General features: G+C 38.1%; 4 protein-coding genes across 4 annotated transcripts in view; 1 reads left to right on the forward strand and 3 right to left on the reverse strand.

Moving 5' to 3' along the window:
• LOC132186558 (probable disease resistance protein At5g66900) overlaps window positions 1–3,634 on the reverse strand; it is a 6,781-nt gene extending 3,147 nt beyond the window's left edge. Inside the window, exons 1-5 of the mRNA XM_059600535.1 lie at window positions 2,795–3,634; window positions 1,822–2,267; window positions 1,120–1,490; window positions 503–708; window positions 4–395 (exon numbers count right to left, since the gene is read on the reverse strand). Coding sequence (XP_059456518.1) covers window positions 4–395; window positions 503–708; window positions 1,120–1,490; window positions 1,822–2,267; window positions 2,795–3,425 — 2,046 coding nt within the window. The 5' untranslated portion in view covers window positions 3,426–3,634. The remainder of the gene's footprint in view (window positions 1–3; window positions 396–502; window positions 709–1,119; window positions 1,491–1,821; window positions 2,268–2,794) is intronic.
• Window positions 3,635–4,768: 1,134 nt separating this feature from the next.
• LOC132186341 (probable disease resistance protein At5g66900) lies at window positions 4,769–9,453 on the reverse strand. Its single transcript, XM_059600267.1, has 5 exons — window positions 8,615–9,453; window positions 7,685–8,082; window positions 6,983–7,341; window positions 6,281–6,492; window positions 4,769–6,169 (listed from the first exon to the last, which is right to left on the reverse strand). Exons 1-5 carry the CDS (start codon window positions 9,225–9,227, stop codon window positions 5,325–5,327), a joined length of 2,427 nt encoding a protein of 808 aa, XP_059456250.1. The 5' UTR covers window positions 9,228–9,453; the 3' UTR covers window positions 4,769–5,324.
• Window positions 9,454–10,356: 903 nt separating this feature from the next.
• LOC132188459 (probable disease resistance protein At5g66900) lies at window positions 10,357–13,873 on the reverse strand. Its single transcript, XM_059602913.1, has 5 exons — window positions 13,182–13,873; window positions 12,506–12,906; window positions 11,886–12,247; window positions 11,420–11,631; window positions 10,357–11,316 (listed from the first exon to the last, which is right to left on the reverse strand). Exons 1-5 carry the CDS (start codon window positions 13,792–13,794, stop codon window positions 10,469–10,471), a joined length of 2,436 nt encoding a protein of 811 aa, XP_059458896.1. The 5' UTR covers window positions 13,795–13,873; the 3' UTR covers window positions 10,357–10,468.
• Window positions 13,874–15,502: 1,629 nt separating this feature from the next.
• On the forward strand, window positions 15,503–17,945 carry LOC132187660 (pentatricopeptide repeat-containing protein At4g37170). The gene has a single exon (XM_059602049.1). It carries the CDS (start codon window positions 15,549–15,551, stop codon window positions 17,628–17,630), a length of 2,082 nt encoding a protein of 693 aa, XP_059458032.1. The 5' UTR covers window positions 15,503–15,548; the 3' UTR covers window positions 17,631–17,945.
• The last annotated feature ends 205 nt before the right edge of the window (window positions 17,946–18,150 follow it).

Consider the following 18,150-nt stretch of genomic DNA (forward strand, 5'->3'; position numbering starts at 1 on the left):
CACTTCAACCAGATCCTTACAATAATCAATGTTTATCTCTAATAGTTTTGGAAATATATCTGAAACCTGGATAGTATAATTTCTAAAAGCCTGACCAATATTACACATAAATAGGGATATCTTTTTCAAACTCGTAAATCGCACTGGGGCCTTGCAAAGGGAAGGAATTGAAATCTTCTCTAATCTGATTTTTTTTAGAGAGGGAACAGACTTAAGTATCTGAAAATTACCTAATTCAGCAGGAAAGAAACCATAATTTGTAACAACCAGAACCTTTAGTATATTCATTTTGTCCACAAACTCGGGTAACATGTAATTCTTTGTTTGAAAATTCAGAACTAAAACCTCAACTTTAGGTGGTTGAATGTTGCACCAACTTGATGAGAACACGTCATCTGCAAACGACATCCTTTATGATGTGATAGGGTACCAAATATTCTATAGGTCACAACTTGTGTAAGTATGTGTGAGAGGGTGCATGAGAGTGTAAAGATGAACCAACCAGTTGAGATAGACAAGAGCTGGGCGTTGATAGGTTGTTGCCTCTGTTCCGTCCACCACTTGGGAAGATTGTTTCCACTTATGTCCATAATCAGTCTTTTCCTTTGTTCTATTGGCTCCAGGCTGCTCTGATGGATAGCTAGCTCTCTAAGAAGATCGTGTTGCAAGACAAAGTCTTCACAGTTGTCAACTGCACTAACATTCTTCCTGGTAATATGAGCAAAAATAGATGCTTAGAAGAGATTCAAGTTCTTCACTCTTCACACAAGAAAATACAAGTTCCATGACTCTCCAATCAATGAAGACTAATAAAATTGGTGAGAGAAGACGACACTATGAATTTTGTGTTTTAAGGAAATCGAAGTCAAGCATCTATGAGACAAACTGCACATGAGGTAAAGAACATAGTGGAAATTGTCCATTAGTTCCAGTTGGTATAACTTTTCCTCGTAAATCACCTTCCACATGGAGATCCATAGGCTAGAATGACAAATAGTACTTTGGCTATTAACATGTCAGATGAGTGACATATTAAATCTAGAAACTAGCATTGAACACATGAACAAATCAGCATACAGGAAAGGAAAATCACATGATACAAATATAAAGCCAGTGTACCTTGTGACCACAAGATTGGCCAGATTCCGGATGGCGATTTCATGTAGGTTGGCAATGGCATGGATACCATCTTCATCTAGTTCATGTAATTCTGACCACATATCAATTAAGACAGCGACGGGGATCCTTTGGTCTTCAGGAAACGAACCTAGGTCCAGGAAACACTTCTTGATGATGATCTCATCATCTTTGAAATCTAGGCTTCTTTGGAGACAAACAAGCAGATCACTACTAGTACTAGAAGAAAGAAAAGAATGATCACTATTAGACCATTCCATAACTCTACTGCGCCAGACCCCTTCAGGCTTCCCACAGAGTGAGCTGCCAATCACTTTAAGGGCCAGTGGGAACCCCCCACAAAATTTCAATATCTGCAATTCAAGGCCACCAAATAAAATTACTCATTCTGGAGGTTGCAGGGGTAATATTGGTCAAAGGTTTATCTAAACCACATGCTTTGTATGCCCACTTTTTCCTTTTATACTCATGTTTTGGGGACAATTGGTGTATAAAAAAAGAAGCAAGAAGCAAGAAGCATAAATGCAAGCTTAGATTTTGATAGGTAGATGGTATTATGCACTTTACTTATCAAGACAAGAAGGGGTAATTCATATTTCTTCACTCACTAAACCCAAAAGCAAAATTACAAACAATATACTAAGTACAAATATCATGCATGCATATTGCAGATTGAAAAAGTACCATTTTGACAGTATCTCCACCAGGAATGTAAGAGCTCCCATCTTGCGGGGTTGCTGAGTGACGAAAGAGAACCATTGCATCTTCATCATTTAATGGTTTTAACTTGTATGTGAAGCTAAATCTTGGAAATGAAGTTCTTGAAGTCACTAGAATCTTGTAGTTAGGTATACGAAAAGCAAACTTCTCAAGAAGGGATTCTGATCCAGACCAGACATCATCCAGGATCAACAATATAGGATTATTTTGGGGAGCTGGAGTGGGTAAAAAGGTACTATGATTTTGTCCAATTTGATTGAGCAGGTGCTCAAGCTGGTTGATTGCGTCTTCATCACTGAAAAACTCTGGCACCTGATCAACCTTATGACGAAATAGCTTTTGTACAATGACCTTCAGGTTGGGAGTGTTTGAAACGGGGACAAAGAAAATATTATTGTCCTTAAATATGCCTATCCATAAAAAGGGTTAAGTTAGAACTTAGCATGCTGCCACCACGATTAATTTTCATGTCCTATAATATTTTTACACAGAAACATACATAATGGCGAAGTTATATATGAACAGAATTCCCAAACCCAGTCCCAGCAATCAAGAAGATACGAGAATTACCTTTCCTCTTTAAAGAATGCAACCCTAGATTTTAAAGAATATGCAAATTGTTGGAACTATTGGTTCATATTAGAACACCGGTGATTGGCCAAGTAGACGGACAGTACAGGTTACTTTGGAAATTTTTAAAATAAGTCCGTACAATTAGGGTTTTCCTATCATTAATAGAAAAATACAACTGCACTCTCTGTAGATATACGCACATTGTTGAACCACGTAAATCTGTACCTTGATTTTCTATTCATTCCTCTCTTTTCGATTTCATATTATTGATTGTTATTATGCACAGTAACAAGTAAAATTATACTCAAAAAATAAAAAATAAAAAAGAGAAAAAAGAAAAGAAAAGGGAATTGAGATGAAGTACCTTTAATCTGCTTATCGTGACAAAGCATTTTCACCAATGTGGTCTTCCCGCATCCTCCGGGGGCAGTCAAGACAAGCATCGACACCTCATCTTTCAGCAGCTGCAACTTCAACTCCTTCAAAGGAAAATCCAACCCAACAGGAAAATCAGGGGGTGCAGGAATTGCACACAACAGCCCACCATTCAGGCCGACCAAATTCATTCGCGCACGAATATCATTCACCCCCTTCAAGGTTTCCAACACATTCCTCGTATTCAAGACTGGAAGTTCAAGACCAAAGAACAAGCAAAGCGCGTCCTCCAACTTGCTGAGTTTCTTCGCATAACGGTATCTCATGAGGTATTTCCACCAGGGGAGCTTCGAGTAATCCCTCACGAGCTTCTCGCCCTCTTCCATCTTTTCGATCAACCCCTTTATGACCTCTTCTGGGCGATCCAATTCTCTGTTCGACCGTCGTATCTCGTTGACCAACGGCTCCAAAACATCTATCGTGGATTTGAGGCGTTCGAGGATGGATTCGAACATGCAGGTTGTGGTTATCACATCCTTAACCGTTTCGTACAAAATCGAAAACACCTTTTCAAATGCTGGTCCAAGAGCAGCCCCTCCAACAAGTGATGCGGATGCCATAACTTCGCTTCGACAACTAACCCAAAAGCTCCACTACTCGAAAACCAAAGATTTAATTTGTACCCAAGAAAAAGAAGTGGGAAACCCAAATTCTTCCTTTTCTTCACAGTTTCCTTGTGCTGATGAGGAAACGGGAAAGAAGACCCAAAACTTGAAGCAATTGGAGATAAAGAAAAAGAAGAATAGATGCAACTTCGTCCTATGGAATCGATAAATGATCATGCAAGTAATTGTCATCGAATTAACCCCCGAAGTTTCCGAGTTTTATTGCCTTCGACTATAAATCGTAACGCCGTTGACCCTGGACGCTTGAGTACCTACTAACCGTCGTACGAGGATGCGGGGTCGTTTCATGTTGTCGTTTGTCAACTGTTTTTGAAATACCTTATAATTTTTAAAACCAAAAAAAAAAAAAAAAATTCTCAGTTTTATATCATATTCAAATACTTTTTCTAAACGCAAAAACTAGGAATCTTTTTTTTATTTTTTTAATAATAATTTTCATACATATCCACGTTTCTTAAGATTCTGACTTAGCTTAGCTTTTCTTTGTTTTTTTGTTTTTTTAAGGATGGAATGAGCAACCAGTGTAATTTTTCTCTTTGGGCGTGATCACCGGGATTTCCACCTGCTGTAAAATGTTCGGTTTGAACCATAACTACTGCCTAGAAATACAAGTTTGTCACCACAACCTCACCACTAGTAAGAAAGGAGGGGACTTAACCTCTGCTGTTTTACCAACTCAACTACCACCATGGTGGTAACTTAGCTTGTGTTGTTTAATGTAAAAACCCACATTCTTGTTCATTTTTACGACAAAATGAATGGATTTCATTCAAATTCACACTAACATGGTAAAAATTTGGAGCAAGCATCCATGGAAGGCAGAGGTAGAGGGCCAAGCATTGGTGACAGCAGTTTGAGTCCTTTTATTCTTTCATTTTTTTTAAGGAACCAAGGAATTATAATGAAATTTAGAAATTATGGAGTTGACATAGGACTGAAATTACTAGCCATTCAATGCCTGCGTCCCTTACAAACTGCATCTAATTCTCACATATTATCTGTAAGTGGCATCAAATTGATGAATTTTTCAGAGCTAAAACCATAATTTTCTTTGTTAAATGCATAAGAGAGTCAATCATTTGCACTTCATGTGTTATAATAGGGCATGTTTTGAATGAAATTTATGAAATATTTATTGACTTATCCTTTTCAAGGTATATCATGATATCTATACTGCAATTCCTCAAATTTAGCCTATTATTTTTGGGTGTACTAATCCACTTCAGTTTCATTCTCTTTTCACAACAAAAAGTAAAAGAATTAAGAGTGGAAGAGAATGCTATACTTAATCCTGCCTTCTTATTCTTTTAATAAATAAGCTTTCCATTAACAAAACAAGCAATTACAACTCTTCAGCATAGCAGTTGAAACACAAAGAGACCTCAGATGGTAACAAACACTATCCCAACAAGCCCCTATACAGCCATACATGCACTTCGTAGTTTGTACAACCAGCAACAGAAAACAGTCATAGAAACAAAAATCTGGCAACTAGCAGTAATATGCATCCATCAGTTGTCTTTTCCAATCTTCTGCAGAAATTTATTTTAACTCCAGAAATCATTGAATCTCAAACAACGTTACCATTCCATTCTTAACTCTTCCAACTCTCCATCAGATAGTAGCAAGACCAATTAGATCACTATCACCACAATTCCCCAAACAACCACACAACCAGAACAACAAATATCTCTAATAACCTTCTGCAGAATTTTCCATTATATTCTGCAGAAACTCATTAAATCTCATCAACAATTATATCATGTTCTACAGATTACACCATTCTACAGATACTTTATCATACCTTCCGCATTTTCCAAACAAAAACAGTTCTCAGAAATCTTGTAGGGGAAGCCAATTCAAGTTGTTATCTTTTCCAACCACCTCTACCTGTAGATTGGTCAGGAAGTCCTTGACAGGCTCCCATAACTTGGCCCTCTCTTCATCACATGTCACAAGCTCTAACTGATCAAGATCCCAAGTCGATGGTGGAAAATGATTACGCAATCTCAAGCACCCTTCCATGTGGAGCTTCTTCAAATTATGCAACTCACCAATGTGTTTTGGCAACTTCCTAATGCTTAGGCAGTCAGATATGTCAAGAATGCTTAACTTATGAAGGCTTCTGATTGACTCTGGCAACTCTGGCAAATCAGTACAGGACTTCAGCCTTAGCACTTCCAAATTTTCCAGCTTTCCTATCTCTTCAGGCAGTGCAGACAGCTTATGGCAATTGGTGATGCTAAGTTTCTTAAGACAAACAATATCACAAAGCCCAACAGGCAATTCAACAAGATCATTACAATAGTCCATGTTTATCTCCATTAGATTTGGCAATGCATCTGAAACCTGGATAGTACAGTTCTTAAAAGCCTGACCTATATTACACATAAACAAGGATATCTTCTTCAAACTTCTCAATTGTATTGGGTCCTTGCAAAGGGAAGGAATTGAAACCTTCTCTAATCTGATTTTCTCTAGATAGGGTACAGACTCAAGTAACTGAAAATTACCTAACTCAGCATGAAAGAAACCATAATTCGTGACAATCAGAACCTTTAATTTATACATTTTCTCCACAAACTCGGGTAACTTGTAATTCTTTGTTTGAAAATTCAGAACTAGAACCTCAACTGCGGATGGTTCGATATTGCACCAACTTGATGAGAACATTTCATCTGCAAACAATACCCAACATGGTGTGACAGGGTACCAAATGCTATTTTATAGGTCACAGCATGTGTAAGGACGTGTGTGGGGCTGTTTGAAAGTGAGAAAGATGAACTGACCAGTTGAGATAGACAAGAGGTGTGCGCCGATAGGTTGCCGCTTCTCCATCCACCAGTTGGGAAGATTGTTTCCTCTTATGTCAATAATTAGTCTTTTCGTTTGTTCTATTGGCTCCTGGCTGCTCTGATGGACAGCTAGCTCTCTAAGAAGATCATGTTGTAAGACAAAGTCTTCACTGTAGTATTTACGAAGATGATCACTTGTATCTTTCCTGGAAAATGAGCAAAAAAATAGATGCTTTGAAGAGATTCAAATTCTTTAGTCTTCACATATGAAATTTATTTCCATGACTATGCATCAAAATGAAGACTTCTATAACATAGGTAAAAGAAATCAAGACAATGAATGTGTGTTTTTAAGATAATCAAACTCAAGCATCTATGAGACGAGCTGCATAAAGGTAAAGATCATAGTGGAAATCCTCCATTAGTTCTAGCTAGTATAACTTTCCTTCTCTCTAGTAATTGGCTTTCCACATGGAGATCCTAGGCTAGTACAAAAAATACTACTTTGACAATCAGCAGGTCAAATAAGATATAATATATTGTCAACTACAATTTGAAGTTCATCAAGCTGTAAGACATTAGAATATTTTGGGCATGTATACAGCAGTCACAACATATTACAACTAGCAAATACCGGTGAATACATGAGAACAGCCTACAAGAAAATCACATGATACAAATAAAAAGCCAGTATACCTTGCCACCACAAGACTAGCCAGATTCCGGCTAGTGAGTTCATGTAGGTTAGCAACGGCATCAATGCCATCTTCATCTAGTTCGTATAATTCTGCCCACATGTCAATGAGGGCAGCAACAGGGATCCTTTGGTCTTCCGGAAACAATCCTAGGTCCAGGAAACACTTCTTGATGACCTCATCATCCAAGAAATCTAGGCTCTTTTGGAGACAATCAAGCAAACGTCTGTTAGAATTAAGGATAGAACGACCAGTAGACCATTTCTTCACCCAACTATGCCAGACCTCTGCTGACTTCCCACAGAGTGATCTTCCAATCACTTCAAGGGCCAGAGGGAACCCCCCGCAGACCTTCAGTACCTGCAAATGAAGGCCCCCAAATAAAATCAGTTATTGATTAGAGGTTGCAGGGGTAATATCGGCCAAGGTTCTAGTTATCTAAACCACATCAATAGTTTGTAAATATGACAACATGGTTTTGTATGTCTACTGTTTCTTTATTCACTTATGTTTTGGGGACAAATGGTATATAAGAAACAAAACAAGCAAGCATAAATCCATGCATAAGTATGCAAACATGATTTTGGCAGGTAGCCATGGTATTATGTACTTATTAAAACAAGCAATGACATCATGTATTTTTTATGATGACAGATAACATTAAATGTATTTCATACATATATATCATAGGCTGACAAAGTACCTTTTTGATATCTTTATCTCGAATCAAAGAGCTTCCATCCTGCAGGGATGCTGAGTGGCGAAAAAGAGTCATTGCATCTTTATCATTTAATGGTTGTAATTTATATGTAAAGCAAAATCTTGGAAATGCATCTCTTGAAGTCATAAGAATCTTGTAATTTGGCATATGAAACTTAAACTTCTCAGGATGGAATTCTGATCCAGGCCAGACATCATCCAGAATCAACAATTTAGAACCTTCAATTTGATTCAGCAGTAGCTCCAGCTGGTTGATTGCTTCTTCTTCAGTTTGAAACCCAGACACCTGAGAACCCTTATGTTGAAATAGTTTATCTACAATGACCTTCAGGTTTGGAGTTTCTGAGACGGTGACGAAGAAAATGTTCTCCTTAAATATGTCTATCCAAATACAATGTAGTTAGAAAGCTGCCATCAAAATCCCATTTCATGTCTGATAACATTTGCACACAGGATTTATAAAACAGCAAAGTAATAAGAAAGGTAGTCCGAAACCCAATTCCAACAAAGAGTAAGAAATAAGCAAATTCTGAAACAATGCCACCAATTGTGTAGATACGAAAATTGCTTTTTTCCTTTCATTTATTTTGCTTCTCTTCTATGACAGTAATTCCAATGTAATACATTTTTGAAAAAACACTAAAATGACTGTTGAAAGAGCAAATCAAAAGAATGAACCTGAATTAGCAATAGCCTACCAATGTTTTACCTAATCCTCAGAGCGAATGCAATCCCATTCATTTCAGTCAAAGCCAAAAATATAACATTCTTTGTAATTTGCTTTTGGCAAAACCAAAGGGTTTACTCTCTAAAAGGATCCACATCCTAGTTAAGAGAGTGAAATAATATTTCTAAAGCACTTGAAGTAAAATTATACAAAAAATAATAGAATTTGTGATGACTGATGAACTACCTTTAATTTCCTTATCCTTGCAAAGCATTTTCACCAACGTGGTCTTCCCGCATCCCCCAGGAGCAGTCAATACAAGCATCGACACCTCCTCCTTCAGCAGCAGCATCTTCAACTGCTTCATATGCACATCCAACCCGACAACAAATTCAGGGGGTCGGGGAACAGCGCATGACACCCAATCATTCCTCACCACCAATTTCATATTCTCACCGATAGTATTCACCCTCACCAAAGTCTCCAACACATTCCTCGCAGTCGATGCCGGCAAATCAAACTGAAAGAACCTGCCAATTTCCTCGTCCAACTCGCAGAGTTTGTCCGCGTACTGGGATTTCATGCAGTAGTTCCACCAACGGATTTTCGAGCACTTCGAAACGAGCTTCGCTCCCTTCTTCATTTGTTCGATCAAGCCCTTTGTTTCCTCTTCTGAGTGACCCACTTCTCTGTTTAAACGGCTTATCTGCTCAACCAACGGCTTCAGAGTACCTAGCCTCGATCGGAGGCGTTTGAGAATGGATTCGAACATACGGGTTTTGTTTACCCCATCCTCAACTCTTGCAAACAACTGTGAAAATGCCTCTCCAAGCAGTGCTCCCACAGCAGCGTCTGCCATTTGTTTGCTTCGCCAAGAAACCCAAAAGCTAGACACCAGTCTACTCAACTATGCCCATTGCCCACAAGAAATATAGAAGTGGAAAGCGGCTTGAGACAAAATTCTTCCATTTCTTCACACTTTCCTTGTCCAGACGAGGAAACCGGACAGAAGGCTCAACGAGTCAAACTTATGCAATTTGAGACACAATCGTCCCTGAACCCCGATGTTTCCGAAGTGCATTGACTACAAGTCATCTCATATAATCCTTATCATAAATATCCACATTTTTTAAGCTTCTAACTTAGCTTGTGTTGTTTAATGTGAAATACTTCGTTGAAAATTATTTTAAAAAAAAAATTCCAACTTTTAATTTAAAATTGATGTTCAAAATATTTCTTGCTATTTGACTCAAATTAAAAAAGTTGCATTTCTTTGTTTTTTTGGGCAATTACTTTTTGCCCTATGAACAACAGCACCTTGGCACTTTTTTTGCATGAACAACTAACTATGTATCTGACCTTATCAAACTACTATCTTATTACAAAAAGCCCACTGTCGTCAGTCAAAGGGGTTAAAATTTATGATCAACGGTCATATGCAAGTCACGTGCCATTTTAATTTTTTTTTCTTCTACTTTTGCTCTCATTTTAAATTATTTTCATGTGTTGGATTAGAATTTAGAAAAGTAAAAGCGTCATTTTCTCGATCTAAAGTGCAAAAGTAGAAGAAAAAAACTTCAAATGACACATGACTTGCACATGACCGTTGACCGTCAATTTTAATCTCTTTGATTGACAGAAGGAGACTTTTTGTCTTAAGATGATAGTTTGATGGGGTCAGGTGTCATAGTTGGTAGTTCATGGAAAAAAAATGTCAAGACATTGTAGTTCATGGGAGAAAAGTGTCAAAGCGTTATAGTTCATGGGGTCAAAAAGTAATTACATTTTTTTTTTGGCTCCCTAAATTTCAAAATGAATGCATTTCGCAATGAAATTTAGAAATCATGGAAATGACATAGGACTGAAATTACTAGCCATTCAATGCTTGAGGCCCTTGGAATGAAATTTATGAAATATTTATTGACTTATCCTTTTCCAAGGTATATCACAATCCCTCAAATTTAGCCTTTTTTTGTTTTTTTGTTGGGTGTACTAATCCACTTAAATTTCATTCTCTTTTCGGAACAAGAAGTAAAGAAAGATTGGAAGAGAATGCTATACTTTATTCTGCCTTCCGCATTTTCCAAACAAAAACAGTTGTTAGAAATCATGTATGGGAAGCCAATTCAAGTTGATATCTTTTTCAGCCACCTTTATTTCTAGACCGGTGTGTAACTCCTTGATAGGGTCCCACAACTTGACCCCTTCTGCGTCACATATTACAAGCTTCAATTGCTCAAGATCCAAGATTGATGCCGGGAGCTGACTACGCAATATTCTCATGCACCCTTTCAAGTGGAGCTCTTTCAATTTACTCAACCCACCAATGGTTTTTGGCAACTTGGTCATGCTTATGCAGTCAGATATGTCAAGAATGCTCAGCTCATGGAGGCTTCTGATTGATTCTGGCAATTCCCACAAATCAGTACAGGACCTAAGCCTTAGCAATTCTAAATTCCTCAACTTTCCAATCCCTTGCGGCAGTGCTGACAACTTATGACAATTGGTGATGCTCAGTTTTTTAAGGCAGACAATATCACACAACCCAGCAGGCAATTCAACAAGATCATTGCAATAGTCCATGTTTATCTCCATTAGATTTGGCAATGCATTTGAAACTTGGATAGTACAGTTCCCAAAAGCCTGACCAATATTACACATAAACAAGGATATCTTCTTTAAACTCCTCAATCGTATTGGGACCTTGCACAGGGAAGGAATTGAAACCTTCTCTAGTCGGATTTTCTTTAGATAGGGAGCAGACTCAAGCAGCTGAAAATTACCCAACTCAGCATGAAAGAAACCATAATTCGTGACAATTAGAACTTTTAATTTATCCATTTTCTCCACAAACTCTGGTAATGTGTAATTCTTTGTTTGTAAATTCAGAACTAGAACCTCAACTTCGGATGGTTCGATATTGCACCAACTTGACGAGAACATTTCATCTGCAAACAATATCCTACACATTGTGACAAGGAACCAAATACTATTTTATTGATCACAGCATGTGTGTGTGAGGCTTTTTGAAAGTGAGAAAGATGAACTGACCAGTTGAGATAGACATGAGGTGTGCACTGATAGGTTGCCGCTTCTGTTCTGTCCACCACTTGGGAAGATTGTTTCCAGTTATGTTAATAATTAGTCTTTTCGTTTGTTCTATTGGCTCCTGGTTGCTCTGATGGATAGCTAGCTCTCTAAGAAGATCATGTTGTAAGACAAAGTCTTCACTGTAGTAGCTACCAACATCACTCGCAACTTTCCTGGAAAATGAGCAAAAATTAGATGTTATGAAGAGATTTCATATTCTTTAGTCTTCACATGAAATTTATTTCCTTGACTTATGCATCAAAATGAAGACTTTTATAACACAGGTAAAAGAAATGATCAACACAATGAAGGTAAAGATAATAGTGGAAATCCTCCATTAGTTAATCTAGCCAGTATAACTTTCCTTCTTTCTAGTAATTGGCTTTCCACATGAAAATCACATGATACAAATAAAAAGCCGGAATACCTTGTGACCACAAGACTAGCCAGATTCCGGCTAGTGATTTCATGTAGGTTAGCAATGGCATCAATGCCACCTTCATCTAGTTCGTATAATTCTGCCCACATATCAATGAGGGCAGCAACAGGGATCCTTTGGTCTTCCGGAAACAAACCGAGATCCAGGAAACACTTCTTGATGACCTCATCATCCAATAAATCTAGGCTCTTTTGGAGACAAATAAGCAGATCGCTGTCAGAATCAAGGATAGAAGAACGACCACTAGTCCATTTCTTCACCCAACTGTGGCAGGCCTCTGCTGACTGCCCACAGAGTGATCTTCCAATCACTTTAAGGGCCAGAGGAAACCCCCCACAGACCTTCAGTATCTGCAAATGAAGGCCACCATGTTGTCATATTTACAAACCATGTTTGAATAATACTTTTTCTTCATTCACTTATGTTGTGGGGACAAATGGTGTATAAGAAACAAAACAAGCAAGCATTATTCAAACACGGTTTTGGAAGGTAGCTATGGTATCATGTATTATTTTTCACTCATATACATACATTTCCCAAAAAGTAGAATGACAGATAACAGTAAGCATATTTCATATATATATATATATCATAGGCTGATAAAGTACCTTTTTGATATCTTGATCTGGAATCGAAGAGTTTCCATCCTGCAGGGCTGCTGAGTGACAAAAAAGAGTCATTGCATCTTTATCATTTAATGGTTGTAACTTATATGTAAAGCTAAACCTCGGAAATGCAGTTCTTGAAGTCACAAGAATCTTGTAATTTGGCATATGAAACTCAAACTTCTCAATAAGGGATTCTGATCCAGACCAGACATCATCCAGGATCAACAATATAGAACCTTCAATTCGCTTCAGCAGTTGCTCCAGCTGGTTGATTGCATCTTCATCATTTTGAAAGTCAGCAGGCACCTGATTATTCTTATGACGAAATAGTCTTTCTACAATGACCTTCAGGTTTGGGGTTTTTGAGACGGGGAAGAAAAAAATATTCTCCTTAAATTTGCCTATCCAAATACAATATTGTAGTTAGAAAGCTGCCACCAAATTCCCATTTCATGTCTGATAACATTTGCACACAGGAAGTCATAGGAAAGGAAGTCCGAAATCCAATCCCAACAAATAGTAAGAAATAAGCAAATTCTGCAACAATTCCACCAATTATGTTGATATGAAAATTGTTTTTCATTTCTTTTCTTTTGCTACTCTTTTATGGCAGTAATTCCAATGTACTATACGTTTTTTTATAAAAAAAAAAAAAAAAAAAAAAATTATTTAATACCTTTAATATCCATATCCTGACAAAGCATTTTCACCATTGTGGTCTTCCCGCATCCTGCAGGAGCAGTCAAGACAAGCACCGACACCTCCTCGTTCAGCAGCAGCATCTTCAACTGCTTCATATGCACATCCAACCCGACAATAAATTCAGGGGGTCCGGGAACAGCGCATGACATCCCACCATTCCTCGCGAACAAATTCATATTCTCACCGATAGCATTCACCCTCGCCAAAGTCTCCAACACATTCCTGGCATTCCATGCCTGCAAATCAACCTGAAAGAACCTGCCAATGTCCTCGTCCAACTCGGAGAGTTTGCCCGCGTACTGGGATTTCATGCAGTAGTTCCACCAACTGATTTTCGAGCACTTCGAAACGAGCTTCGTTCCCTTCTTCATATGTTTGATCAAGCTCTTTATTTCCTCTTCTGGGTGACCCACTTCTCTGTTTAACCGTCTTATCTCTTCAACCAATGGCACCAAAGAAGCTAGCGTGGATTGGAGCTGCGTGAGAATGGATTCGAACATACGGGCTTTGTTTATCACATCCTTAACTGTTTCAAACAACTGCGAAAATGCCTCTCCAAGTACTGCTCCCAGAACAGCATCTGCCATTTCTCTGCTTCGCCAACAAACCCAAAAGCTCCAATATGTGATAATTAAAGAAAGGAAACCAAAGATTTTGTGCCCAATATCTTTGTTAACCAAGCCAAGAGAACAATGACAATAATACTCAACTAGCCCGATTTGTTTTTTTGGCGCTGATGAGGGTAACAGAGCAGAAAATGAAAACAAAATAAATCTCAAAAAAAAAAAAAGAAAAAGAAAAGAGAGAATATTATATGCTTCTCCGTAGAAAATAATTAGAGGGAAGGAAAAGATCTTGTATCCATCATCTTTGGAATCTAATTAGAAAATATAAACAAACGTAATCAGAGATATATGGGGAAGAAAAGAAGCAAAGGCAATCGATTTATACCTTACTCTGCAACGTAATAAGAAATATATGTTAATGTCATGCCATGAACCTCCAAGCTCCGACTCTGATACCGCGTAGAAGTGAAGCAACGGCATTAGATGGAAGAAGAATCAATATATATTGTATATGTAATCGCGTTAACTCTGAAATCTTCCTCGAATCTTGCCAGCTGTCAGACATGAAGTCGTTGAAGTGGCTGGTAATGGTATATCGAACATGGGATCGTGCTTCAGACTTTCAGTAGTAAAATTAATATAACAGGACATCTCCCGCAAAGGAGATCAACCGTCATAAAGGAAATGAACGGTCAAGATTAAATATACAGAGTCGATGTAAAGACAAAACATGAGTTATGAAGAGAGCTGCTTCCTCCTCCTCGGTCAGTTACCTACACAACTAGGCTCAGCCGGCCCATGCAAACGGCTAAGAATATGATTTACATCTCCTTCACATCTTCATGCATGACTACCTATTGAAGGCCGGCAGCTTGTTAGTTAGTGCCTTCGATGGTTTCAATTGACACTAAATCCAATCTAATAAATCTTTTTTTCTTCTTGATCTCTTCAATTTGTTATTTCTCTCGTCTTGCTTGCTGAGAGAGGAAGCTTCGGGCCACCTTTTCAAGCCAGATAGCGAATAATCATTCAGCTATGAAAACTATCTGAAAGCGGCCGGGGATGAGTACGGTTGTGTACGGAACAAAAAGGTAAGAAGTTAGAAGTCCTCCGGCCTTGGAGAACCGAAAGAACTTCGACAGTGGAGTCAATAGGGACAGAGACGAAGAGCTCTCTATAATAAGAGTATTAGTGATAGGGTGTTTAGAATGTTGAAATTGTGTACCTTAAGCTTTATATACTAAAATATTGTTAAATTATTAACTGTCTTAAAGTAAGCTTTTGAGATAACTGATAGTTTAACATGGTATCAAAGTTAAAAATCCTAAGATCGAATCTTGATTTCGTCATATCACTCCATTTAAATTAAATATTCTACGTGTTAGGCCACGTAAGGGAGAGTGTTAAACTAATAATTAAGTGAAGTTAAATTTACCTCTTTATATCAATTTAAACTTTTGAAAGAAGTAGTAATTTAACACAAATAAAGCATTAATAAAGTTTTTTTTAGAGTCCGAGTACCTGATCCTTAAAGAAATCGAGAGAAATTTTCTTTCAACGACGTGTGTTATTTAACATGTAAGAAAGAAGCACTTATTTTTTTTAATGACGTGTTTTTTATTTGCTTAACAAATGCCACTTTCTCAAAGCCCAGTTTCAATTTTCGCCCGCTTAATATGTTTGTTTGTTTGTTTTTTTTTTTTTTTTTTTTGGGCTTCGTGAGCAAATGTGACCGTACGCCGCTCCTTGTGCTTGCTACGGCTACTCTCTCAACAATGAAGTTTCTGAATTTCAAAGTTTCTCATTCTTTGTCTCAGTTATCCTCCAAGAGAGCTTTCGCTTACTCCTCTCAGAAATCCCAGCTGAATAAACAACCTCTTTCTCAGAAAACTTTCTTCAAGTCCAACACCAAAGATTCTCTCATATCCAGGTTATGCGAAAACAAGAATTTCAAAGAAGTCATACACATTCTCTGCGAACAAAAGCGCTTAAGAGAAGCGGTGCAGTTGCTTGACCAAATTGACCGACCCACTGCTTCGGTATACTCAAACCTCATACAGCTCTGTCTCCAGCATCGTGCTTTTGAAGAGGGCAAAAAGGTTCATGCTCATACCAAAGCCTCCGGGTTCGTACCCGGGGTTTTCATTTGTAATCGTTTTCTGGATATGTATGTGAAATGTGGGAGTCTTGGGGATGCCCAAAAATTGTTCGATGAAATGGGTGAAAGAGATTTGTGTTCTTGGAATACAATGATTAGTGGGTATGCAAAAATGGGGAAGCTTGGAGAGTCGAGAAAATTGTTTGATGAAATGCCCGAAAGAGATAATTTTTCTTGGACTGCAATGATCTCAGGGTATGCTCGCCATGACCAGCCTAAAGAGGCTTTGGAATTGTACCGGATGATGTTAAGACATGAGAATTCAAAATCGAACAAGTTCACGGTATCTAGTGCTCTTGCCGCCTCCGCAGCGATTCCAACATTACGTACTGGCAAGGAGATTCATGGTTATATAATGAGAATCGGATTGGATTCAGATGAGGTGGTTTGGAGTGCTTTATCAGATATGTATGGGAAATGTGGGAGTATTGAGGAGGCTAGGCGCATTTTTGACAAGATGGTGGACAGAGATGTTGTTTCATGGACGGCAATGATTGGTAGATACTTTGAGGATGGGAGGAGGGAAGAGGGATTTGCTTTGTTCTCGGAGTTGATGAGATCGGGGATTAGACCTAATGAGTTTACATTTGCTGGGGTTTTAAATGCCTGTGCTGATCATGCTGCAGAGGACCTGGGCAAGCAGGTACATGGGTACATGACTCGAATAGGGTTTGATCCCTTTTCATTTGCAGCAAGTGCTCTTGTTCATATGTATTCGAAGTGTGGGAATATTGAGAATGCAAAGAGGGTGTTTAAGGGGGTGCCTCGACCAGATTTAGTTTCATGGACTTCCCTAATTGTTGGATATGCTCAGAATGGTCAACCGAATGAGGCGCTTAAGTTTTTTGAGTTGCTTCTCAAATCAGGTACTCAGCCTGACCACATTATTTTTGTTGGGGTTCTTTCTGCTTGTACCCATGCTGGATTTGTGGATAAAGGAATTGAATACTTCCACTCAATAAAAGAAAAACATGGGTTAACACATACAGCTGATCATTATGCTTGTATCATTGATTTATTGGCCCGAGCTGGCCGATTTGGAGAAGCTGAGAATATTATTAATAAAATGCCCATGAAGCCCGATAAATACTTGTGGGCTTCCTTACTTGGTGGTTGTAGAATTCATGGAAACCTTGAACTGGCAAAGCGAGCTGCAGAAGCATTATTTGAGATAGAGCCTGAGAATCCAGCTACGTATATTACTCTGGCCAACATTTATGCTACTTCTGGGATGTGGAGTGAGGTGGCAAAGGTTAGAAAGGCTATGGATAACAAAGGAGTGGTAAAGAAGCCAGGTTTGAGTTGGATTGAGATCAAGAGAGAGGTAAATGTATTCTTAGTGGGAGATAAATCCCACCCAAAATCAGATGAAATACACATCTTTTTGGGGAAGTTGTCAAAGAGGATGAAGGAAGAAGGATATGTCCCTGACACAAATTTTGTGCTACATGATGTTGAGGAGGAGCAGAAGGAGCAAAATCTCTCCTACCATAGTGAGAAGCTTGCGGTTGCATTTGGAATCATTTCAACTCCACCCGGTACGACAATCAAGGTTTTTAAGAATTTAAGAACTTGTGTAGATTGCCACACTGCCATTAAATTTATTTCGAAGATTGTTCAAAGAAAAATAATAGTGAGGGATTCAAATCGGTTCCATACTTTCAAGGATGGAAGCTGTTCATGTGGAGACTATTGGTAATTCAAGGCACCTACCGATCCATGAGGCATTTCTGCATGATGTCAGAAAGATAAGTGGAATGGTGTTTCTATAAGCTGTGCGTTTTCCACAAGTTCTTCTGGATTCATTATTTCGGGTGTTTGTGATATTTTTGATTATTCCCTCTTTTCTTTTCTTTTTTTTCTTTATTAGACCTGTTGCTGCTTCATGAGGCTGCTAGAAGTTGTCCAATCCTGGACATCCTTAATGTTTACACCAATAGATCGAGGGAACCAATTGTTGTATTTTTGTTAGAATATTAAACAAATGATCAAATTCATTATTTCTTATCCGCTTAAATTTTTTAGATAATGATATTAGATTGAAGAAATTATATGTAATGCTATTTTTTTCTTGCTTTCTCCTCAATCTGGAATAAAAAGAACAGAATAAAAATTGTGTAGTTGCACTAGCCTTACTAGAGCTCCTTTGTGGCCAAAATATCCTTCCATACCAGTCCTATGTAATACACCTCATAATCCATCTATGATATTCTTTCATG

This window comes from Corylus avellana, chromosome ca7 (assembly GCF_901000735.1).
Source record: "Corylus avellana chromosome ca7, CavTom2PMs-1.0".
Classification (NCBI taxonomy): domain Eukaryota; kingdom Viridiplantae; phylum Streptophyta; class Magnoliopsida; order Fagales; family Betulaceae; genus Corylus; species Corylus avellana.

Bases quoted from the DNA above. Each gene is read 5' to 3' on its own strand.
- LOC132186341 (XM_059600267.1), bottom strand. From the start codon at position 9,227: ATGGCAGACGCTGCTGTGGGAGCACTGCTTGGAGAGGCATTTTCACAG. The intron at 7,342-7,684 runs GTACTTTGTCAG...CTTCATTTGCAG, and splicing joins GAGATAAAGATATCAAAAAG to GTACTGAAGGTCTGCGGGGG. The intron at 6,493-6,982 runs GTATACTGGCTT...CTCATTTTCCAG, and splicing joins GCTAGTCTTGTGGTGGCAAG to GAAAGATACAAGTGATCATC.
- LOC132188459 (XM_059602913.1), bottom strand. From the start codon at position 13,794: ATGGCAGATGCTGTTCTGGGAGCAGTACTTGGAGAGGCATTTTCGCAG. The intron at 12,248-12,505 runs GTACTTTATCAG...CTTCATTTGCAG, and splicing joins CAGATCAAGATATCAAAAAG to ATACTGAAGGTCTGTGGGGG. The intron at 11,317-11,419 runs GTCAGTTCATCT...TATTGTTTGCAG, and splicing joins CCTCATGTCTATCTCAACTG to ATGAAATGTTCTCGTCAAGT.
- LOC132187660 (XM_059602049.1), top strand. From the start codon at position 15,549: ATGAAGTTTCTGAATTTCAAAGTTTCTCATTCTTTGTCTCAGTTATCC.